Source organism: Aspergillus niger, assembly GCF_000002855.4.
Source record: "Aspergillus niger supercontig An18".
Lineage (NCBI taxonomy): Eukaryota > Fungi > Ascomycota > Eurotiomycetes > Eurotiales > Aspergillaceae > Aspergillus > Aspergillus niger.
The window spans coordinates 316,552-340,204 of record NT_166533.1 but is presented as its reverse complement, the minus strand read 5'-3'; the positions used below and the strand labels follow the sequence as shown (position 1 = coordinate 340,204).

The following is a 23,653-nucleotide window of genomic DNA, read 5'->3' as shown; positions in this document are numbered from 1 at the left end:
TCCTTGCATAGCTGTTTTCTTTTATTCTTCAATCTGTTTCGTTCTCACTCATTAATTGATTGTCTTTATAAATACCTTGTCGATCCTCCCTCGTTCGTTGTTGTGCCATTGACTCCCTCACCGCCGATCCCAAAGGACAGCTTCCAGCTTTAGCTTCCCCTCACGATGACTACCCGCTACCGCGTTGAATGTAAGTCGAATTGCCTGGTCAATCCAATTGAGTCATTTATCTAATCCTTCAGATGCTCTCAAGGTAGGCAGTCATCTCTGCTGCCAGTCCATGCTAACTCCTGCAGTCTCACCGTCGAGACCAATTGGTAATTCCCTATTCCCTCAGTAGCTGTTGACTTAGCTAACAAGTTCCCAGATTGAATGGATTAAAGTATGGCACCTCACCAACCAGCACTATATACTACATACTAAACAATGTAGGGCCTCCTGGCCGTCCCCTTTGTGCTGCACTCGCAGCCCACCGCCGTCTACCAGGAACACAGTGAGAACCTGATCGCCGTAGCGGCCGACACGCACCAGCGCTATGCGGAGATCTTCCGCGACGTGGAGATGCTCATCCGCGACCACAGTAGCTCTCCCTCGGCCTCTCCCATTCTTTCTTTATAATTAGACACACATGAACTGACAAACACAGTAACCCACCAACAAGACGACGCCCCCGGTAAATCCAAACTCAAACTCCTTGTCCCCACCGTAGGCACCTTCTTCACCCCCTTATACCTCGTCGACGCCTTCCGCCGGCAAGACGCCCAACGCTTCATCAGCCGACGACGCTTCGTGGCCCCTTCTTTCAACGACATCCGGCTCATTCTCAACTCGGCCCAACTCATCGGTCTGGCCCGCACCACCGGCGTCGACCTCGTCACCTTCGATGGAGACGTCACTCTGTACGACGACGGCGCATGTCTCACGGACGACAACCCCGTGATTCTACGCATCATGCGCCTCCTCCTGCAGGGACGGAAAGTCGGCATCGTGACGGCAGCGGGCTACACCGACGCCGCGAAGTACTACGAGCGACTCAAGGGACTGCTCGATGCGATGTACGAGTCCGCAGAGATGACGGATGCTCAGCGCGCCGGGCTGGTCGTCATGGGCGGAGAGAGTAATTTCCTCTTCCGGTATGATCATGCCTCGCCGTCGAGGTTGAGCTATGTCCCTCGTGAGGAGTGGTTATTGGAGGAGATGAAGACGTGGCAGGAGGGGGATATCACGCGGCTGTTGGATATCGCCGAGTCATCGTTGCGCGCGTGTGCGAGTAATCTGAATCTGCCGGTCGCGGTGCTGCGCAAGGATCGCGCGGTCGGAGTGTATCCCACGGAGAGAGGGAGGATTAGTCGCGAGCAGCTGGAGGAGACGGTGTTGGTGGTGCAGAATACGGTCGAGCGGTCGGAGGTGGGAGCCAGATTGCCGTTTTGCGCCTTTAACGGTATTCCTTTTCCTCCTCTCATTTTGGTACCACTGTGAATCATGCTGATGGCTAATCAGGTGGCAATGATGTCTTCGTGGACATCGGCGACAAGTCGTGGGGTGTGCGCGCGTGTCAGCGCTACTTTGGAGGGATTGAACCGGCGCGGACGCTGCATGTCGGCGATCAGTTTTTGTCGGCGGGAGCGAATGATTTCAAGGTTTGCTAATACTCTAAAAGGACAAATATGGCGAGATGCTAATAATGATAGGCGCGACTGGCATCGACGACAGCGTGGATTGCAAGTCCAGCCGAGACAGTGCAGCTACTGGACGAGCTGCAGGGGATATAACCAGGTTATTAAGTAACTAATTACTTGTGATGAAGGATCCATTCAAGTGAAAGTAAGAAAATAGTTAACTCCGTCTGCAGCACATCGATAGTAGTGCAGATCGGCACTGCGCTTATCAAGCAGCGGGAATGTCTGACAAACTCACTGAGCAAAGTATAAGACTGTCAAGAATCCACTAGCGATAGCACTAGTCTAATTAATCTACACCTACTTTATCTACTTTAATCCTACTTAACTTCCATCCCTTCCATAACAAACAACCACTCACCATCTACCCACCATGACCACCGACAAAACAATAACAATCCCCATAATCGGCGCCTCCTTCGCCGGTCTCACCACCGCCCACTCCCTCCTCTCCCACTTCACCACCAACAAATCCAAAGGCATCAAAATAAAAATCCTCCTCATCAACCCCACCCCCAACTTCTACTGGGCCATCGCCGCCCCGCGCATCCTCGCCAAGCCAACTGCCTTCTCCGAATCACAGTACCTCATCCCGATCGCCGACGGGTTCACAAAATACTCCCCCGAGGTATTCGAATTCATCCTAGGAAGAGCTACGTCTCTCGACTTCGAGAACAAACTCCTCCAGGTCGAGGAATCCACCACCAACAACACCAACAAGGCCCTGAGAGAAATCAAATACGACTACCTCGTCATCGCATCAGGAAGCACCCCCTCCGCATCATCCTCATCACCACTATTCCCCGGTGAAACCGAAACCGAAAACAAAGATGCAGATAGGAAAGAAGTGATCTACCCCTTCAAACTCTCCCCGACCTCCACATCCACAATAACAGAGACAATCCAATCCGCGCAACACACCATCTCCACCTCCAAAAAGATCACCATCATTGGCGCCGGCCCCATCGGGGTAGAACTCGCCGGTGAACTTGCCGACCTCACCTCTTCTGCTTCTTCCAAAGAGAAGAAGGATATCACTTTGATTTCCTCAACGCCGCGCATTCTCCCCGTCTTGAAAGAATCCGCGAGCGGGACGGCGACGTCTCTTCTCACGAGTAAAGGCGTGCGAGTTCTGACCAATACCAAGGTTATTTCTGTCTCGGCTTCTAAGGAAGGTGGAGGTGGGTATGAGCTTAAGTTCGAGAATGGGGAGACGATGGATACGGATATTTATATCCCTACGATCGGAGTCCTGCCTAATAGTTCTTACATCCCCGGGGAGGTGTTGGATGAGAAGGGCTGGGTGAGGGTGGATTCGGAGTTGAAAGTGGTGGGGGTGGATGGGGTGTATGCGGCGGGGGATGTTACGGATTGTAAGCAGAAGTTGTCGTTCAAGGCGGATGAGATGGCGGGGGTGGTAGTGGGGAATTTGGTGAATGATATTGATAATAGTGCTGGGAAGGGGGGGATAGGGTGGTGGAGGGGGTGCAGTGGTGGGAGGAAGACGTATGATGAAGGGACGGAGGTGATGATGGTGGTGCCGGTGGGAAGTTCTGGGGGAACGGGACAGGCGTTTGGGTTGGTGTTGTTTAGTTTCATGGTGTGGTTGGCGAAGGGGAGGGATTATTTTATTTGGAAGGCTAGGGGGTATGTATTTAAATAAACAGCTTTAGATTACTTTTTACTGGCACCCATCGTTTGAATGTGACTCTGTACTGTAGTTGAATTCGGTATTGCTCATGACCTTTCATCATCATAGCCTGACTCTAGTCTAGGCGTTTATCGCTGCTTTTTGCTTAAGCATTCTCATAGCAACTCCACGTCGCGTTGTTCACGCTCGCCCGTCCCGACAGAATGTTCACCGTGTCCTGCAGCTCCAGCCAGAACTCCGTCTTGGGTCGACGGCGCGCCCAGTCCGTCTCGGTCGCCTCCAGGCCGGTCTCTCCACCCATCGGCGAGAACAACACCTGCGAGCCCTTGATACCAATGACCGACGCAGACAGCTCATCGGCCGCAATCTCATCCGCCGACTTGCCCGCATAGCTCTCCAGGTGCAGCATACACTTGGTGGCCATCCGCAACGCCCGGATACGGTCCATCGGCGACGGCTTGCCACCCTGCTGGAAGTGTCCCGGCACCGCCGCACGACTCTCGAAACGTCCCTTGGCTTCCTCCTTGATCATGTCGGCCACCACCTGTGTCGTGTACGTGCTGGACGCGCACTCGTTACGCAGGATGATCTTACCGGCGCGGTTCGCTCCCTTGTCGCGCGCAAAGTTGTCACGCAGGAAGTCAATGTCGCGGGCCAGCATCTTAATGTCGATGCCCTCCTCGGGAATGTACACGGCTACCGCGCCCACCGACAGACCAGCCGTCGTGGCGATGTAACCCGACTTGCCACCCTGCGTCTCGATGACGAACACACGGCGACGAGAGGACGAGGCCGACTGGCGGATGGCGTCGCAGAAGTCGATCAAGGTGTTAAGGCAGGTGTCGCTACCCAGAGAGTATTCTGTGCCCGGCACGTTGTTGGAAATGGTCGCCGGCAGCACGGTCATGGGAATCTTGAATTCGGGGTACTTCTCGCGCGCCTGGCGAAGCTGGCTGACGGCGGTGAACGCCTCAAATCCACCCACGACGAACAACGCATCGAATCCGAACTTCTTGAAGCTCTTCGCCGTGGTCGCGAGGTCATCGCCGGGCAGACCACGGTTGGTACCGATATCCGAACCACCCTCGTTGACCCAGGCGTCCGATTCCTGCCATGCCACCTCGCGCACAGAGCAGATCGGGGTGTCATCATAGTGCCGGCACAGACCGGGGAAACCGTTGTGAATGGCCAGGGGGGTGTGGCCACGAGTCAGGCAGTAGGCAACGGCCGCGCGGGTAGCCTGGTTCATACCACCAGCGGGGGCGCCAACGTGAATAATACCGATGCGCATTCTCTGCCTTTTGTTAGCTCAGCACCGAAGCAGCTACTGTGGCGACAAACCTTGTTCTCTGGGAGGAGCAGCTTCGGGTGGTCGGGCGTGGAAGTGTTGATGTAGGAAAAGTGGTACTCTTTGAATTCCGAGTCGCGGAGGGCCATGGCTTCGGCGAACTCCTTGTTCTGAATGTGCTTGGTGACAGTCTTGGTGTGCTGCACGGCGTCCATCAACGGCATGCGCAAGATCTTGTTCTCACGGATGGTGATGACCGGGGACGGGGCTTCGGGCTTCATGTCCAGCACCGCGCGGACAGCCTCGACACCCTGCAGTGTGGACAGCCAGCGGTCGTACGCACAGGCGGCTCCACCTCTCTGAGTGTGACCCAACACAGTCACACGGGTATCCAGGTTCAACCGCTCCGTCAAAATATCCTTGATCTTCGAACTCGAGATCTTGTTGAGATGGCGATCCTGGGCACCCTCGGCCACGATGACGATCGTCCTACGCTTTCCACGCTCCTTTCTGTTCTGCGGGGAGTTAGTGATGCCTCTGAGTTCTCTCCACCAAGTTCCGATCAACCCACCTTGGTAATGATAGCGCACATGTCATCCTCCCATCCGTCCTTGGGCGGCATCTCGGGCACGAACAGCCAGTCGGCACCGGTACTGATAGCAGACATCAAGGCCAGCCAACCGCAGTGACGACCCATGACCTCAATGACGAATCCACGCTGGTGGGAAAAGGCAGTATCGAAGACGTCGTCGACGGCGTCACAGATGCGAGTGAGGGAGGAGTAGCAACCGATGGTGGCGTCGGTGCCGGACATGTCGTTATCGATCGAACCCACCAAACCGACGATGTTCAGAATCTGGTATGGCTTGACCTGCTCTTCGGTCAACTCGCCCGTCTCGACCAATTCCTTCAACAGACCGGGCCACTCGGAACGAAAAACGTCGGCACCAGTCAAACTGCCATCACCACCACAGACGACAAGGGCGTCAATGCCACGGAGGACCATGTTCTTGGCAGCCCGCAGACGACCGGGGCGCTCACGGAAGGTCATGCAGCGGGCGGAACCGATCAAGGTACCACCACGGGACAACCAGCCGCGAACATCCTCCCAGTGAAGCTGACGGATCATGTCGCCGCCATTGACGAGACCCTCGTAACCTTCGTAGACGGCGAAAGCCTCACAGTCGGAGTGGATAGCCATCCGGACGACGGCCCGGACGACACCGTTCATACCGGGAGCATCGCCACCAGAGGTCAAGACACCGATGCGGCGTCTCTTGGGCGGTTGCACGGGAGCTTGGGGGGGAGCCATCGTGCGATGGTTTTTGTTGGGGGGTGTTCAGCAATTGTTCGGGATGAGCAACAGCTGAACCAGGATTTAGAATAAAAAGATGGAGAAGAAAGAATGGAGTAATGGAGGAGCAGAGGAGAGGAGCACACAGCTTGCGGAGGAAAGGCAGAGATAACTTGTGTTTGAAGGGTGGGGGAGAAGAGCAGCGCAGGTGCCGGTGAGAAAAAGCGGGTGTGGGCAACCAGTACGTCACTGACTCCGGCCGTCACTGCCCCGCTATACAAATACCCTCTCTCGTTGCTGGGAAAAGTACTTTGTACAGAGTAAACAGCCCACCACTGGGGAGATAACTGGTCTGCAGGTGAAAGGGCTAGATGCTCGTCGAATGCTGATCGGCCGGGTGACCTTGCTGCACGCTGCAATGGGCAGATACGACTTGGGTGTTGGCAGGGAATGTCTTCCTCCGCCCATTTCCTCTTGCAGTCCTGAAAGCACCTGATGTCACCGCCTGCACTCAATTAGGACTAGTGCGGGACAGCTCACGTAATTTATGGGTTAGGGCCCGTGCTGCACGTGATAGCTATCTTCACTAGTCCCAATTAGGCAGACACGCCCCTAATCCCTCGCCGCTGATTGAACGTTGCTGCGACAGTGCTACAGTGCTAGTTTGCTCACGAGCACCATATCTAGGTGACAAGTGGTATGATGGATACACTTTCTGTTTCTTTCATCGCATTTGAGAATCCCTGCAAAGGGCTGATTGCCTATTATCCGGACTTTATTCATGCATGATGTTATGCTGAAGGGTCAACTGCCGGACCCCTGTGGTCCACCCCCGATGCCCGGTTTGGCGGTGGAGATATGACAACATAGTCAACTCCTGCTATCCATGTTCTCCCTGTACTGTATGCGTTCATATACGGTTGCTCATCCATCACTTCTGCATTTGAATCCTACGTGGACTGGATGCCGGCTACACACTCGATACAATGGCACTATCACGCCGAGACCGTGGTGCAACACTGGTGATACGATCTGTACACTCAGCAAGTGGCGCGGTTTATCTCTACCCCCCTGCCCAAACAGCACCCGGTGCAACCAAATATAATGAAAGTCTACACTATCACAAGATCAGTGGCACCACCACATACACCAGACACAAAGCCTTGACTACCAGGCAAACACATCCCTGCTAGCTGACACCCGTCCATGACAACCTGCAATCAGTGCTCGGAGAAGACGACATACAATTCAGATAAGTCTACTAACACTTTCACTAATAATGGGACACCCATATTCCCACCCCTTTCTACCTCCCTGTCCCTATTACTACCGTGTGAACGTTGCCTCTCACATCGCATGAACGAGTTCAATTTCCCAGCCCCTTTTATACTCTCTTAACCAAGCATCTCTCAAGAGCTGCCCGGCTAGCTCAATCGGTAGAGCGTGAGACTCTTAATCTCAAGGCTGCGGGTTCGAGCCCCGCGTTGGGCTTTACTTTTTGCTTTTGAAGCCTTCATCTGCTCGCGGTGTGGTTCGTGATGGGGAAGCATACAAATTGTTTTTTCTACAGTGGATCCGAAGCTGTAAGGGATCCACAGGGCCCACCCACGACCCATTGGCCAATCAGAGGAGTCGCTTAGTAGTTACTCTAAAAATATCTGTAGGAAGTGAATTTATTGAGTGCGCAATCAACATTCTTTTAAGATGTGAATCTGCTTATAATGTTTATCTATATACAATGAAAGAAGCTAGTACTAGTAATAGCAGGATCAATCAATCATACTAACTGCAATTGGGAAAACGTGAGATTGTGTTAGTACTATCATACTACTACTGATCATCCTGGCAATGCATTGTGAAATATATATTAAGTATTCAACAGTAGCTCTGTAGGAACTTCATACACTCAAAAACAGCTATCGCATTTTTCAATCTCATTATGTTCCCAATTGTGACTGACTAACTACACTGCATGCCAATCACACTCATTATACCCGGCCTCCTCTCTCGCCAACTTATAAATATCTGCCCCCCTCGGCTCAAACTTATCCCCCCTCGACATCTTCGACGCCAAATACAACCAACAGACCGCATTTCCAACCGTAGTATTCGAGTCAGACAGCTTCCTGAACCCCGCATCTCCTTCCCCCTGACGAACCTCATCAACACTGAAAATCCTCGAAAAACACCGAGCAATCCCCTCCTCATCACCCTTGTCAACCAGGATAGCATTTTCTGATTCATGCACAAAGGGGAACAGCTCGGCTTCCCGAACAGCAATCACCGGCGTCCCCTTTTGAATAGCCGCGAGAAGCATTTCAGGGACCCCGTGCAGCGTGGAGAGCTGGACGAGCGCTCTTGCATTCGTGAGTAGGGCGTTCCACATTTGATCGACGGCTCCGATTGGAATGATGCAGACGGACGTAGATAGGGTCTCACTACTGTCAATTTGGGACATTGCTGCGTCGTAGAAAACGGTACTTTCTGGGGTTCGGAAGGGTCCGCGGTGACAGATCAGGAGCTTGGGGACTTGGCGGCCTGGATGCTCCTTGGTATAGGCATCGCAGAATTTCTGGTATGAGTGGAGAAGACAAAGTGTTCCGTCTCCGGGTCGGAATTGGGATAAGTGGAGGATATATTGCTCTACGTGCAGACAATTTAGTATTGGCCAAGGGGGCAGGTCTGGGGTATTACCCTCTGGATAGCGTATGATGGACATTTGAAGCGTTCGGCATAGCGAGCTGAACTCACGACCGTAGAAGCCCACGTCCCAGTCAGTTAGAGGTTTGTTTTGACCATCGAGTCTACACTGTATCAGCATCCGTGCAAATCATAGAAGGCTAGGGACAGTACTGGTCCACAGAGAATGACATGTAGCCAACATTCTCCTCAGGCATTATGCGCGGCGCAAGTTCCTTAGGGAGCAGCGATACCACCAAATCAACGTGGGTTAGCCGGGTTCGTATAAAGTCCCATGCTCGAGACTGCGGGCTACTAGTCCCACTGAGTGAGACTCCCTGGGGCTGGAGGCTGCTCTCAAATATGACAGGCCGCTCAGGATCTTGCTGCTTAGAAAGAATTGCCAATGTTAGAAGCGGCGCGCTGTCAATGATCACTACGTCCACGCCTCCCTCCGCACGGGGCCTAAGCGGTCCATTCTCGCACAGCCAATACCTCCTGGCGTTGGCGTATGCAAAGTCAAGGATGAGTAGCTCATCGTTGATGGTGATATCCGACAGGGGATCGCCCTGTCCCTCTAGGGTGTCCTGCATCTTCCGGATGAGGGGAATCATCCCCGGACGTGGCTTTGGCACAAACCTGTGGGCACAATGTAAGAATATCGTTTAGATTGACCCCATAGGATGAGAGTCATACCATTTGATACGAACTCCCAGACTCTTGGTGAACCGTGACAAGGCATGTCTGGTCGGAACATCTGGTTTTCCTTGGCAAGTCATACTGAAGAAAGCCACCTTCACCTCCCTTTCCCTCAGATCCTGGGCAAAACATTGAGCCATAGACCATGTAGCAGGGTCAACAGTCTTCTCATAGTCTTTCGCATTAGCAAGGTGTACATGATAGCCTCTGTCGACATCCACCGACCCGTCGAAATTTATATGATTATGTAGCACATGGCCAATGCCAAAAGAACTACACAAGTCAGTATTTAGCCCTCACCATCAAGGGAACACCAACCGAATGCACTTCCGCACCATTGAATCCGCCCGCTCGTCGAGCTCCTTCTTATTCCACCCGGCAAACGTCGCTAGCTCTCCCTGGTCATCATGTCGTCTTTCACGATCCTTATGCTCCAAAACTAAAGGGACTATATCGAGTTCGCTCCATAGGCGCGAGCATAGTGACGGACATCTATAGACAAGGGATTGATGCAAAGCAGCGCTAATTATCTTCTCAGTATTCTTCTCCCTGTAGTCTTTCAGCTCTGCAATTATAGTGTCGGTTGCATAGTCCGACACGTTTGGACGCAGAGCGTGCCAAGTACACACAAGGAAGTCGACCAGATCTGTCAAATTGCGGATAGCAATTGCAACTCTTCCGCTCGAATTGTTGCAGACGAGCTCTGTAATTCCAGCGTATATAACCTAGACGTCAAGTTAGTATCCTGACGGTCTGTTTTAAGATGAACATATCATCACACATTTAGTGGTTTCCCAGACCAGGACTCTGCGTCGAAAGGCGACCTAGCGGAACTCATTTTCGTATGATAATTACCACCCTATTACAGTTAACTTTACCACGACTGATTATACTTGAGATGTCAAATCAACACATTATAGCACTCATATAACCTCTAGTATACGGGCTATTGCCTTCGGGGTTGCTTCCCGTAGAACCCTACAAGGGCTGTTGTTGCCGAACGCCGGGCCTGGAGCGGGGAAGCTTTCGGCGTCCCAGAGAAACAAAAACGCCTCCTCTCGCCCTGACGCAGCAATGACACCCATCAGTATACTGGCATCGTATGATCCAGGAGTATAACATAGCCTGACCTATCGCTTGGAAGGAGCAGCCGTGTAATATCCGGCCAGCGGCGGCTACATCTCGGAAGGGTGGGTGTTGGTTCGGCCGGAGCAGGGCCTCGATTCGATCCTTGCAAGTTTCAACAAATCGCCGATGGCAATGATTGTGTTCTCCTGAGGTGTATACTTGCACGCTGCAAAAGCATTACCAAGATGTCAAGCTAGGGAGTAAATGGCGGGTGTAGCAGTCTGTTAGTTACTCGATTGACCTTAGAACGAGCCAGAACCAAGTATCATCAATCCCGCGGAGATATGAACAGGCATCTTCAGAGCGGCTACTGATAGATTGAATTTCTGGATGAGGCTGGAGGCAAGATGCAGACTGTTACAAACCGGTGTGGCTGCTCTTTCAGTCACTGGCGATCCCCTATATCCTGGGTTGCCTGACATGGCACACAAGCGGACAATCACGTATTTCGCACTCGACTACTGACAATACCCGCTTTTTATGACAGATAAAGCAATTTTGTCATTCACTTTCACATCAGACTAACGGAAATTGCACACACACAAACCAGATGTGGGGCTGACACTAGGGTTTGTCTGTCTGCTCTACATGGGATCTTGCTGGTGCAAGTAGATCATGCCACTTGCGGAATACATTATGCGGATCATACTTCTTCTTCAGCTTCTGTAGCCGAGGCAGGTTAGCACCAAATAGCTTCTCGGCACTAACGTCATGTCCTACGCACATTAGCAAGGGAGTCCTGATATGCACCATTATCAAAGATACTGACCGGCAAGATTGGGATACACCACAGCATGATCATCAGTAATGTCTCGTTGCGCTTCCAAGATTTTGGAGATAATGCTCCGTTGAAGAGCATGCATCTTCGCATCTAGATCAGAGTCATGCCAACATAATATGAGACCAACGTTGTAATAAGGTCCTCGATTGGCACACGCGGTCTCCTTAATAGGAACCTGCACGGCCTTCGTATAAGGCAACAGCTCGAAGACCAATGCGCTGTCTTCCATACGAGGGTACGTATTCATAGCCTCTTTAAACTGACTGTAGAGATTCTGCAAAAGGCTTGTCTCGAGAGGTGGCATGATGTTGGCACCACCGATGCTTTTGCGGCCTTCTGGCACCGGGTCGACATTAGCAATTGAATTCATCTCTATGTACGACTTCATGGCAGCTCGGTTGATCAGCGGGTTCGGATTTAGGATAGGCTCAAAGAATGCTTCGCCGTCGTACGCAGACCCGTCGTAGAAGAGTACGGCCAGCACTACCATGTGCCCTATCTCTCGTGGAGCTGCGAATCCAAAAAAGAAACCACTCTTCGGATCCTGACGTTTATCGAACTCATTTGCAAACGAGACCAGCATTGGCAGCTTATCCACATCGTAGTATACCAACCCTCCGAAGAACCTGTCTCGGACTTTGTGAGCACGGAATACAAACTCGGTAGCAACACCAAAGGCTTGTCCAGCTCCGCGCACCGCCCAGAAAAGATCTTGGTTATCCTCGTCCGAGGCTTCAACAATGCTGCCGTCGGCTAGGACCATCTTGACACTCAGCAACTGGTCTGCAATCAGGCCGTGCTGCCCGGTTAGCCATCCGAAACCACCTCCTAATGCTGACCCGCCTACCCCAGAGTGACTGGCGGTAGCGCCTACCACAGCTAGCCCGTAAGGAGCAGTTGAATGATTGACCATATCCCAGTTAGCGCCTCCCTGAACACACACCGTCTCAGAGGCAGGGTCTGTCAAGACCTTGCACATTCTAGCCATGCTGATTACTACGCCTCCATGCGACGAGGAAGCTCCGGTGGTGGAGTGTCCACCAGCCTCGACAACGAAGTCGATGTGATTCTTCCGGCAGAAGCGTACTACCTCCGCCACCTCTGACGTGCTGGTTACACGTACAACAGCCCCCTATGTTTGGTCAGAATAGTAATTATCAAGGTCAAGAGTGAGTGGTCGCAGTTCACATACAGCTTCTTTTTCGCACGTGTCACTCCATCGGCGAATACTCGTCGCATAATCATCGGAGCCGATACAGACAACCTCCGCTCTGGTTCCTTCCAGCTGCCTCCTCAGTTCCAGCGCACGGGCAAATGACAGGAAAGGCATGGCTGAAATATTGGTTACATGCCCTCGAATGCTTCACCATGCAACTATCATCAAGCCGACAAGGGATTTTGTGGCCCCGGCCGCACGGCAGAGGATGGGAACCAATTTATCTGCGCATCCTATCAAGTGCCAACGGATGATCACCGTTTAGCTGGTAGGTGAGAAGACCTCCAGAGGTGACATGGAAACGTCTCCAAGCTGGCCACTAGGAAGCTCAAAGCTTCTGCAGTAGTGCAACGTATCAGCTACTTGGCACAAATCATACAATTTGACGGCTTCCTTATGCCGCAAACCTGACGTTCCATTAGACGTGGCTGATCCCGCCATGGATGGATCTGCCCAGATCACGAACTGCGCAACTTAAGGTTTCCCCATCCGCGGGTCCTTCCCACACGTGGACAGGGACCTACTAGATAGCTCTCCTAGGTTCACGAGAGGGAAGACGCCTTCCGGCCAATAATGATAGAGGCCATCTTTTGAGCGCACTGACTACGCTGTTTATGCTCCGATTACTCGTGATACTGCTTCCCGTCTCATGACAGTCGGTCCATCGTGATGATATCATGACACTGTGGCTTCCGAACACTCCCAAGTATTGCAATAATTTCCTACATGTACTCATATCGGCTCAGTACGTAGTCCATGCTATGTACCTGTCATTCTCCTGCACATAATTTACTTGTACTTCAAATATCCAATATATATCATCGGACAACGACGACTACGGCTAAGAGGCAATCAATATAATCAAGATGAACCGCGGAAACGGATTGCCGAAGCGGGATCCAAAAACCACCCAGGCCTGGCTCATAGGCAGTGGGATTTCTTCTCTTGCCGGCGCAGTCCACCTCATTCATGACGCGGGTGTCCCTGCAGCAAATATCCACATCCTGGATGTTCACTCTCACGCGGGCGGTGGCATCAAAAGCTGCGGCGACGCAAAGAGCGGCTACGTCTTGTACACTGGCAGTTTGCCTTACTTCCATGATCGCTGTGTAGAGCACCTTCTTTCCCTTGTCCCCAGCGTCGATGATCCCAAACAGTCACTTCTGGACAGCATCAAAGAGCTTGACCGGGCAACTTCTCCCAAAAAGTCGGCGCCAACCCGTCTCATTAAACATGGGGATAAAGGCCCAGAATGCCTCTACTCCAAACATCTCCAAATTGGACCGAAGTATCGAATGGAACTGATCAAGTTGATGCTCGAAAATGAACGTATTCTCGGAGAAAAAGCCATCCAGGATGCTTTCGATGAGGCATTCTTCAAGACTAACTTTTGGACGTTGTGGGCGACTACGTAGGTTCATATCTATGTTTGCCCGCTGTTACAATGCTGATGGTATACAGCTTCGCTCTGCAACCATGGCACAGCCTGGTGGAGTTCAGAAGATGTCTCTGTAAACATCTGGCCGAAATTGAACGCCTGAACGACGTGAAGGCTCTGGATCGAACCAAGTACACAATTTACGAGTCGGTTATCATGCCAATCGAATCATATCTGAAATCGCAGGGAGTCGACTTCCACTTCAATGCAAAGGTTACAAATCTGCAGATCAACCCAAAGGAGGCCCAGACGACCGTGTCCGGGATTATTATCAAAGATAACGGCGAACAAAAGACCATTGAAGTGAGGCCCGAAGACCTTGTCATGGTGACCCTTGGATCAACGACCTCTGCAACCGAGAGGGGCTCCAACGACAAGGCTCCGGCTGCTCCACCCCAGCACAGCAAAGAATTCTTGGATGATGACTGGGCTCTGTGGATCGACCTGATGCAGGCCTCGACGGACTATGGAAACCCGTTCAACTTCCACAACAATGTCGACCAGTCGACCCTGGAGTCCTTCACAGTCACCCTCCGCGACAGCGACTTCATGGAGCGCTACGAAAAGCTGACCAACAACAAACCTGGTACGGGGGCTTTGCTTTCCTTCTCCGACAGCAACTGGGGCCTCAGTATCAGCGTTCCCCGTCAGCCCGTATGCTCTGATCAACCCTCCTCCGTCGATGTATTCTGGGGCTATGGGTTGCATCCCGAGAAGACCGGCAACTTCGTTCACAAGCCCATGTGCCACTGCTCCGGCAAGGAGATCTTGACCGAGGTGCTATCCCAGCTAGGAATGCCAGTGGATGACATGCTCGCTAATTCGATCACGAACCCTGTGCTGATGCCCATGGCCACGGCACCACTGATGCCCCGTCGTCATGACTATCGACCCGAAGTCATTCCTCCCCAGAGCAGGAATCTGGCCTTGGTGGGACAGTATGTGGAGATTCAGGATGATACGACTCTGAGCATGGAGTACAGCGTGCGCGGTGCCCAGATGGCTGTGTTCTCGGCAATGAAGCTTAACAAGCACCCGCCCAAGATTGAACGGCACCTTTTGTTATCTGTTTTTGATTTGCTCGGAGGTGCTTAGTCGATACCTTTCTAATTTTATGTCCTTGATTATATCTTCAATTCACACCTTGGTTAATCCTGCACACTTTGTACCCAAGCAAACCTGATTCATGTCTGTCATTACAGATATCGCTCAATATCCCATGCTGCTACTTAATGTGAGATAACAACAGACTGACCAATCAATACCAATATTAAGACCAACATCTCATTCACAAGAACCCACCCCTTACAAAAAAGACATCACGCTCCCGTGCAAACGAACACCTCCCCACCTTACACCCCTCACACAAATCCCTATTATGCGGCTTGGAATTCCCACTCCCATTATACACCGGCCTCTCCACATCCACATCATACCACCTCTTCATCCGATACGCAATCCTCTCCGCATAGCTCTTCTCATCCAGGAATGGCCGACTAAGCGCATTACATCCCTTGCAGCGCTGATGATACACCCGCGCGTTGTACTCATCCCCTTCGTACAGCCGGATCGTGATGGCGATCTTCTTGCTCGTCCAGCCGCTTGACCCGCAGGAGTTGTTCGGGCAGATGAATCGACCCATGATGTTCGTGTCATATTCTTCTAGGCAAGTGTCGGAGTCGTCGAAGGGGTGGAAGGTTAGAGAGGTGATTGGGAAGGTCGAGGATGAGAGCTGGGTGAGGACATCGGCGTGAAGGGCTGGGTACATGGACCAGCGGTTGCCGGGGAGGGTGGATTTGGATTTGGATTTGTATTTTCGGGAGGGCATAGTTGTGAGGGGTGCTTCTTGTTGTTTTGGTTCTTGTTGTTATTCGTGGTTTGTGGGATGAGGAGGGTTTGGAGAGAGAAAGGTTCAGGTTGAAGGGGACGAGTATCTGGGGTTCTTAAAATCCAGGTCAATTGGAAGTATCGCAAGGCTGGACAGAAGCGGNGTGAACTGAGTTGTCATGAGCAAGGCTGTGATGTGCTCAGGTCGCATATGTGTTCCACCTATAAGGATGTTTGGACGCTGTTATCCCCTGTCGTAGAACCGGCGTCACGGTATGGTTGGTCACATATCATTGGCTGGAGTGATAATTTGTTTTGGTCACTTCTCGAGCATCATGATCTGTAAACGGTATATAATGTGGGAATCTAAATGCGGAAGGCTTTGTTTTCAGCAATATTGGGTGCTATACTGAAGCATCCTGGTGACACTTTATTTTCATCGAGTGGGCTATTGCCCATGTCGCTGTCGCCGGTTATGCTTCCTAAGAAGTGGCCGGGGCCTTGCTTCAACAATGCAGACTAACAGAGCTTGCTCACTCTACTGCAATTTTTAGGGGAACAAGCTTGGTGATGGCGCTTGATAGCAAAGAGAGATGTATATATGTAGTATATCCTAGAATACTATAACCATAACTGTTGCTTCCTGAGGCATTAACTTTGTACCCACTATCCACACCAGTCCACATCCGGACTAGCCCCAGCTCCAGACCAGTCACGTGCCTCCTATCAGCAGTGCAATCAATCCGTCACCATCTCTCCATTAATCAAACAACAATACGCCTTCAACTCAAACTGCCCCCGGCAGAGCGGACCGCAATCATGTCCGACTCATTCAGCCTCCCCCTGCGCCCGCTCACCGAGAAGCCCGACCGCCCCGATACCCTTCCAATCGAGATCGCCCAAATCAACGCCCGATGGGGATCTTTCCGCGACGTGAACGAAGAGACACTGCTCGCCAAGATCGAAGAGGACAAGAACCGGGACCCATGGGAAGAGGAAGATGAGGACGAAAAACTTGCTGAGGATGTGGACTCAACCGAGCGTCTGGAAACATTGTACAAGCGGCGTGCTGAGATCTTGCAGTTCGCTATGTAAGTAGGTGGTCTGCTGGTAGCAATGGTGGGCAATTGCGCTAATTGATTTGTTGCGGGGTGAAGGCAGGCGCATATGGAAGCTTTGTTCGCTTTGGATTTTGTTTCCCTTTTGCTTTCGAAGCATACCCCTCGCCAGGCGGAGACTTCGATGTCGGCGTTCCTGAAACAGGTTGCGCCGCTTGGGTCGTTGAATGCGGAGATCGTCGAGCCGCCGCCGAAGTCGGAGGCCGCTGTGCAGGATGTCAAGACTGTGTCGCGGGGTTGGAGGGCGCAGAACTTCAATGCCGCTGCGAATAAATTGCTCAACTCGGCGACGCGATTGGAAGAAGAGGTCGCTTCGGAGACGAAGTACTGGGATGAAGTATTGGCGGTTAAGGAGAAGGGATGGAAGGTCTGCAGGTTGCCCCGGGAGAGAACTGCGCTGGGAGTACAATATGGGTTCTTGGAAGGTAGGATGGCTACGTGCTTTGCTGGATTGATGCTGACTGTGTTCCTATAGCTACGCCTATATTCCGCGACCGGGGTCTTGCTGCTCTACGGAGGGCTGATAATGGAAGCTTAATACTGGATAAGGGACTGGCACCACAGAAAACGAGGACGGTTCGAGTGCGTGTGAAGCACCGCGGACAACTTACGGGATGCTCTAAAATGCCGGATCCGATCCCCGATGCAGCGTCGGTCGAGCGCAGGATTTTGCAAGCACGCGACACAGTGTACGAGGAAGAGCTATTCCACGAGTTGATGCGCGAAGCGCGTATCATGGGAAGTCATGGTGTGACGACTCGTCAGAACCTGGTCCGACTGCCGATATCCGAAGACCAAGAGATCCTGCTGGATCTGGTAGATGCGGACCGTGAAACGCCCGACGAAGACAAGATCGAGTCAACAGAACACGATGTCCTTGCTAATGGGCTCTCGCACTCAATTCGGATCCTGCTCGCGTATGCACACCGCCAGAACCTGCGACGCAGAACCCAACCGCCGCCCCCGCTCTCCCAGAAACGTCGGCTTACCCCCGAGTATCAGCTCCTGCGCCCTGTCATGGCGTATCTCCAACACAGCTCGCACGTCCGCTGGTTGGAGTCTTTCATGAATGATATATACCGGGTTCTGCGGGCGGCAGGGATCGAGCGTGATTTCCACGCCGTGCCTTTTGCGTCTGTGAGCCTTCCGAAGGTGCAGGCTGTTCCGAAGGTAGAGAGTCTGGTACAACAGTTCCTGATGCCCTTCGAATCGACATTTTCCGGCCATCTGATCACCCCTCAAAGCTCTTTTCGCGTGAAAATCCGCACCAACCCGGTGTCGCCGCCATTTGGCACCCACTACGACATTTCCATTGACCTACCTCACCACCCCGAAGTTCAGCCTCCCGGTCGGGTTGGACTGCAGAATGAAGCAGCTGCAGCTCTCATGCATTTCGTCAAGTTGGACATCGTGTCGGCCATCGCGCTCCAGGGCTCGAAGACGACCAAAAATACCACCAAGAAAGAAGGCGCCGAGGGGACTTTGACGTGGGAGGCGGCATATCCGCACCACGGCGAACTGCTGGCGTTTTCGACTGCTGGCCAAAGCAAGAAGCTGAAAATCAGCCTGTCACGGGAGGAATTGAAAGTGGAAACATTTTCACTTCGGGGACTTGAAGGGTTTGGCCGATCGGGCGGCCCCAAGGCACCAAGTTTGCAGTCTCAGACGTGGACAGCCACTCAGACAGATTCTAAGCCTGGTCTGATGGATTTTGTCGCGGAGGTTTCGCGGGAGCAGTCATAAGCAGCTGCGCCGTCGCGGATGCTGATTGCGTAGATATTTCCCTCGAATCCAATAGGAGCATATGTGGCGAACTGCTGGATAGTGATAGATAGATAGATGGCTTATGTATTGATACCCATGACAAAATATTCCAATGGCTGGCACAAACATGTGAATGGTCCAAGCTTCCAATCAGACTCTCCTCGCCATTCGATGCTCAATATCCTGGATGACCGCCTGACAGATTCGGAGACGCGGGACGGATGAAAGGAATTGCAATGCACTTCACGTGGTGCATTCAGCTATAAGCAAGATGCGCTGTCCAGACTAATATGTGCCAGTGACGCAGCGGCGTGCCAAACAATCCTGTTAGTGATGACGCCGCTGTCTCAAGTGGAGATGCCGATGAGAAGGTCAGTCCCGTCTGCTCTGCTGACCGAGTTGCCCCCGACCGAGGGACTCCCTCATCCCCTACGGTCCCCCATATGAGCCAGTCCAGCAGCTCCCCCGCATTCCGCTCTCACTGCGGCTGGACCATCGACTGCTCCGGCTGAGCTGCAGCGTAGTACATAGTGTATCTCCGAAGAGGACATACGACTAAAGTTCTAGTTAAGCTTCCCACTAGATCTATGCCAAAGAACGTCCATAGAACTGGCTTCCAACTGCCCGGTAGGTTGTTGCCGCTGTGCCTCGACGGACCGAGGCTGGCAGCGAGTCTGGGGCAATGCGACCTTTACTAGTCTGTACCGTTCCGTTTAAGGTTGTCTCTTACCGCTAGTAATCCTGATACAGTAAACAATGCATCCTTTATTCACCCTGTTGGCGATGCTGAATAACCTCAGGTAGCTGTATCACCCATTTTGCATGTGCTTTTATGGCTTCTCTGCTCAAGTGGATCCGAGCATCTATCCATCCTCGCAGAGCTCCTTTACCTCCTCGGCGCTTCCCAACTACCGGGTTCACAATTATTCCGGCATCCACAATCCTCGAGGAAGAGCACTTCAACTCCTTCACGAATGGCCATTACTACCCTGTTAACATTGGGGATGTCTTCGCCTCCAAGTATCAGGTCATTGGGAAACTAGGATACGGATCAATATCGACTGTCTGGCTAGCTCAGGATCTCCAGTCTGTTCTCCCACTGCTTCATATAACCAACATGCGGACTGATGCTAGATGATCAGATCTCATCGCTACGTGACCCTCAAAATTTATACCCGCGATGAATCCCATACTGAAGAGTTCAAAACATATCAGCACATAAGTCAAGCCAACCCATCTCATCCAGGATACGGCTATGTACGAACGGCGCTTGATACTTTCATCATTCCCCGTCCTGGAGGCGACCATCCCTGTCTAGTCCAGCAACCAATGTGGGATAGCTTTACCGATTTGCTGTTTCGCAATCCCCGTCATCGGTTTACGGAGGATCTGCTCAAAGCTGGTTTGATGCAGGTATTTCTTGCTCTAGACTACTTACATACTGAATGCAGGGTGGTCCATACTGGTGCGATTGTCCTTGTGGTGGGAAAGGAGAACAGGTACTGATGCGTCTATGTTGCAGATATAAAGGGCGGTAATATTCTCCAAGAGATTAGGGATAATTCACTCATGGAAGCATTTACTGCCGGTGAGATGGAAAGGCCTTCTTCACGCAAACTCGCTGACGGGGTGCCGGTGTATGCTTCGCGACGGTTCGGGCTACCCATATCATTTGGTCGAGCGGTCCTCAGCGACTTTGGTTCTGCGGTACGCGGAGATGAGAGCAGGGATCATGATGCGCAGCCTGCAGTTTACAGGTCACCGGAGGTCATGTTGCAGGTGGGGTGGAGTTATCTGGTGGATATCTGGAACGTGGGTGTTATGGTATGTCCTATCGTATTCTCGGAAATCTGAGAAAGGTTTCTGATGGGGCAACTAGATCTGGGATCTGTTTGAAGGCAAGCATATGTTCTACGGGGAGGATCCTGATGGAAAAGGATACTCGACACGTGCGCATCTCGCTGAGGTCATTGGTCTTTTGGGGCATCCTCCGTTGGATCTATTGCAACGGGGGAAGCGAAGCCACGAGTTCTTTACTGAAGACGGTATGTTATCTTAGTATCTTAGAAGCGATTGGCATCAGACTGAACAAAACGGGTAGGACAGTGGAAGCAAGACATCGCTATCCCGCATACCGAAGGACTCCAATCGTCAGAGGAATACCTTGAAGGAAGCAACAAGGAGGCATTTTTGAATTTCATGAGAGGGATGCTTCAGTGGCGACCCGAAGATAGAAAGACGGCAGGGCAGCTGCTGCGAGATCCGTGGCTGAATGGAGAGACAGTTTAGTTTATAGAATGTCGACGTAGCTGGATTATCATTGCAGCGCTGGACTACTATGTTCAAGCTGTTCCGTACCCCATGGGGTTTATGTCCGTCCCAAAGTATCAACTGGTAAGGGGTATGATATCTCGTGATGGCTAGAAATTGGGTCAATTCCGTCTCCACCGGCCCAAAGTGAGTTCCTCGGCGATCCGGTTGCCCAGCATTACTCAGATTACCGTTACATACACGGCATCCCCACCAGTCGGCGGACCAACGTGAAAGATCCACCCCAGCCATGACAATACGTGACCATCCAACAGTCGGCTGATCCTGGCTTCCATCCAGCCGAGGTATCTTCCTCTCTCGCTCCGTTCCTTGTCTTTTGACTCGCTCGCTCTCTTATCTCATGTGGCCTTTTTCCTGCTACTTTTTAGCCCACGTTCCTCTGGTCTCTCTCTTCTCTCTACTTAACCATCTCTAACTCTTCTTTCTCCTTCTCATCTTCCCCCCGTCCCTTCACAACCGCGAGGCATGTTCGCGGCTTCGAGCAGAAACCGTCTCTCCACTCTCCCCCGGACCCGTCTCTCCCCCGCCAATTCACTCCTCGCCAGATCCGCTGTGGTAAGTCTACCTCCATACCACCAAAGTCTGTGGGAAATGGCAGCTAATTGTGACTTCTACCGATTAGACACCCATAATGGCACCCCGGCGCAAAGCATCTTCGGTCCCTGAGGGTAAGCGATCACATGCGAATCCGAGGCGAGATCCGCCATTGACACGTTGTGAATGAATAGGCTACAAAGAAGACCTCTCCAAAGGCAACATGCTCAGATTCGAAGACTCCCTCCCCCGTCTGCCGGTCCCCTCTCTGGAAGAAACGGGCCGTCGCTACCTCAAGTCCGTCCACGCGCTGGTCTCCGAGGCCGAATATGAGCGCACCAAGAAGGCCGTGGAGGCCTTTGTCCGCCCGGGTGGTGAGGGTGAGCCCCTTCAGGAAAGGTTACTCGCCCGCGCCGCCGACCCCAAGATTAAGAACTGGCTTCTTGAGTGGTGGAACCACGCCGCGTACCTGGGCTACCGGGACCCTGTCATCCCCTACGTTTCCTACTTCTACTCCTACCGCGACGATCGCGCCCGTCGGGACCCCGCCAAGCGCGCCGCCTCGGTTGCCACTGCCGCCCTGGAGTTCAAGCGCCAGGTCGACGATGGCTCCTTGGAGCCTGAATACATGCGCGGCCAGCCCATGGCTATGAGCACCTACCAGTACATGTTTAACTGCTGCCGTATCCCGGGTGACAGTGTCGACTACCCCCAGAAGTTCCCGGCTCAGGACAACGAACACATTGTGGTCGTGCGCAAGAACCAATTCTTCAAGGTGCCTTTGACCGTCAATGGCAAGCGCCTGAACAACTCCGAGCTGCAGCGCCAGTTTGAGCGCATCTACGAGGTCGCTCAGCCGGCTCCGGCGGTCGGCGTCTTGACCGTCGCTAACCGCGACCTGTGGGCCGACGCACGGAAGAAGCTGCTGGCCGCGCACCCGGCCAATGAGCAGGCATTGCGGGACATCGAATCCAGCGGATTCCTCGTCTGTCTGGACAATGCCACCCCTGTCACCCTGGAGGAGCGTGCTCACCAGTACTGGCACGGTGATGGCACCAACCGCTGGTTCGACAAGCCCCTGCAGTTCATCATCAACGACAATGGTACCGCCGGGTTCATGGGTGAGCACAGCATGATGGACGGCAGCCCCACCCACCGCATGAATGACCACCTGAACAACCTCATCTTCAACCACAAGATCGACCTCTCCGAGAAGCCCGTGCGGTCTGACCTGCCCGACCCTCGTCCCATCACTTTCCACCTGGACGGACCTGTGCTGGAGGCCATCGACGCCGCCAACAAGGAGCACCGCCAGCAGATCTCGTCGCACGAGCTCCGGGTCCAGGCCTACCAGGGCTACGGCAAGGGTCTCATCAAGAAGTTCAAGTGCAGTCCGGATGCGTACGTGCAGATGATCATCCAGCTGGCCTACTTCAAGATGTACGGCAAGAACCGCCCGACCTACGAGTCTGCCTCGACCCGCAAGTTCCAGGAGGGCCGTACAGAGACCATCCGCACGGTATCGGACGAGAGCGTTGCCTTCTGCAAGGCCATCAGTGACCCTGCCGTGCCTCGCGAGGAGGCTGTCCGTCTACTCCGCTCGGCGCTGGCCGCCCACACGAAGTACACGGCGGAAGCCAGCGATGGCCGTGGTGTGGACCGTCACTTGTTCGGTCTGAAGAAGCTGCTGCGTGAGGGAGAGAAGCTGCCTGCTCTGTACGAAGACCCGGCATTCGCCTACAGTAGCTCGTGGTACCTGTCGACCAGCCAGCTGAGCTCGGAGTTCTTCAACGGCTACGGATGGAGTCAGGTGATTGACGATGGATTCGGCATTGCTTATATGATCAACGAGAACAGGTGAGCCCTTTACCAAATTCCCCCCCTATCGTGATGGTTGATCATTGCTGACTGTGATTTAGCTTGAACTTCAACATTGTCTGCAAGCGCCTTGGAGCGGAGCGCATGAGCTATTACCTTAACGAGGCGGCATCTGACATGAGAGACATGCTGATGCCCGACTTGGCTGCCCAGAGCGAGAAGGCCAAGATGTAAGATAGATAGATACCTATATACCAGTGATACACAATTAGATCCTACCACAACAGAGGAGATACCTGTTCTGCATATTTATACATAAATAATAAACTCCGTATCCAAATGCCACATGTCCGGAATCACCTGAAACAAGACAAACCTACCAACAGTGCCGACGCACCCGAACACTAG

General features: G+C 52.7%; 10 protein-coding genes and 1 non-coding gene across 11 annotated transcripts; 7 read left to right on the top strand and 4 right to left on the bottom strand.

Moving 5' to 3' along the window:
• Window positions 1-165: 165 nt before the first annotated feature.
• Window positions 166-1,772, top strand: An18g01690 (uncharacterized protein; the record flags this gene model as incomplete). The annotated part of the gene is made up of 7 exons (XM_059745606.1): window positions 166-190; window positions 243-316; window positions 368-382; window positions 433-580; window positions 647-1,441; window positions 1,501-1,640; window positions 1,692-1,772. The coding sequence occupies 7 exons, from the start codon at window positions 166-168 to the stop codon at window positions 1,770-1,772; spliced, it is 1,278 nt and encodes a 425-aa protein (XP_059604996.1).
• A 280-nt stretch (window positions 1,773-2,052) lies between these two features.
• An18g01680 (uncharacterized protein) lies at window positions 2,053-3,151 on the top strand (the record flags this gene model as incomplete). The annotated part of the gene is made up of 2 exons (XM_059745605.1): window positions 2,053-3,052; window positions 3,132-3,151. The coding sequence occupies 2 exons, from the start codon at window positions 2,053-2,055 to the stop codon at window positions 3,149-3,151; spliced, it is 1,020 nt and encodes a 339-aa protein (XP_059604995.1).
• Window positions 3,152-3,475: 324 nt separating this feature from the next.
• Window positions 3,476-5,930, bottom strand: pfkA (6-phosphofructokinase pfkA-Aspergillus niger; the record flags this gene model as incomplete). Its single annotated transcript, XM_001398589.3, has 3 exons — window positions 3,476-4,624; window positions 4,672-5,133; window positions 5,190-5,930. The coding sequence occupies 3 exons, from the start codon at window positions 5,928-5,930 to the stop codon at window positions 3,476-3,478; spliced, it is 2,352 nt and encodes a 783-aa protein (XP_001398626.1).
• A 27-nt stretch (window positions 5,931-5,957) lies between these two features.
• Window positions 5,958-6,640, bottom strand: An18g01660 (uncharacterized protein; the record flags this gene model as incomplete). The annotated part of the gene is made up of 3 exons (XM_059745604.1): window positions 5,958-5,984; window positions 6,059-6,417; window positions 6,625-6,640. 3 exons carry the CDS (start codon window positions 6,638-6,640, stop codon window positions 5,958-5,960), a joined length of 402 nt encoding a protein of 133 aa, XP_059604994.1.
• A 690-nt stretch (window positions 6,641-7,330) lies between these two features.
• tRNA-Lys (CTT) lies at window positions 7,331-7,403 on the top strand. The gene has a single exon. It is a non-coding gene; the product is annotated as a tRNA-Lys (tRNA).
• A 472-nt stretch (window positions 7,404-7,875) lies between these two features.
• An18g01640 (uncharacterized protein) lies at window positions 7,876-10,128 on the bottom strand (the record flags this gene model as incomplete). The annotated part of the gene is made up of 6 exons (XM_001398587.1): window positions 7,876-8,555; window positions 8,607-8,716; window positions 8,766-9,230; window positions 9,288-9,563; window positions 9,609-10,015; window positions 10,072-10,128. The coding sequence occupies 6 exons, from the start codon at window positions 10,126-10,128 to the stop codon at window positions 7,876-7,878; spliced, it is 1,995 nt and encodes a 664-aa protein (XP_001398624.1).
• An 854-nt stretch (window positions 10,129-10,982) lies between these two features.
• Window positions 10,983-12,529, bottom strand: An18g01630 (uncharacterized protein; the record flags this gene model as incomplete). The annotated part of the gene is made up of 3 exons (XM_001398586.1): window positions 10,983-11,134; window positions 11,188-12,331; window positions 12,392-12,529. 3 exons carry the CDS (start codon window positions 12,527-12,529, stop codon window positions 10,983-10,985), a joined length of 1,434 nt encoding a protein of 477 aa, XP_001398623.1.
• A 752-nt stretch (window positions 12,530-13,281) lies between these two features.
• On the top strand, window positions 13,282-14,948 carry An18g01620 (uncharacterized protein; the record flags this gene model as incomplete). Its single annotated transcript, XM_001398585.1, has 2 exons — window positions 13,282-13,826; window positions 13,877-14,948. The coding sequence occupies 2 exons, from the start codon at window positions 13,282-13,284 to the stop codon at window positions 14,946-14,948; spliced, it is 1,617 nt and encodes a 538-aa protein (XP_001398622.1).
• A 1,551-nt stretch (window positions 14,949-16,499) lies between these two features.
• On the top strand, window positions 16,500-18,541 carry An18g01610 (uncharacterized protein; the record flags this gene model as incomplete). Its single annotated transcript, XM_001398584.1, has 3 exons — window positions 16,500-16,771; window positions 16,838-17,223; window positions 17,274-18,541. The coding sequence occupies 3 exons, from the start codon at window positions 16,500-16,502 to the stop codon at window positions 18,539-18,541; spliced, it is 1,926 nt and encodes a 641-aa protein (XP_001398621.1).
• An 853-nt stretch (window positions 18,542-19,394) lies between these two features.
• On the top strand, window positions 19,395-20,621 carry An18g01600 (uncharacterized protein; the record flags this gene model as incomplete). The annotated part of the gene is made up of 4 exons (XM_059745603.1): window positions 19,395-19,589; window positions 19,697-20,027; window positions 20,085-20,386; window positions 20,442-20,621. The coding sequence occupies 4 exons, from the start codon at window positions 19,395-19,397 to the stop codon at window positions 20,619-20,621; spliced, it is 1,008 nt and encodes a 335-aa protein (XP_059604993.1).
• Window positions 20,622-21,358: 737 nt separating this feature from the next.
• On the top strand, window positions 21,359-23,479 carry An18g01590 (uncharacterized protein; the record flags this gene model as incomplete). The annotated part of the gene is made up of 4 exons (XM_001398582.3): window positions 21,359-21,448; window positions 21,516-21,561; window positions 21,622-23,284; window positions 23,347-23,479. 4 exons carry the CDS (start codon window positions 21,359-21,361, stop codon window positions 23,477-23,479), a joined length of 1,932 nt encoding a protein of 643 aa, XP_001398619.1.
• Window positions 23,480-23,653: the final 174 nt, after the last annotated feature.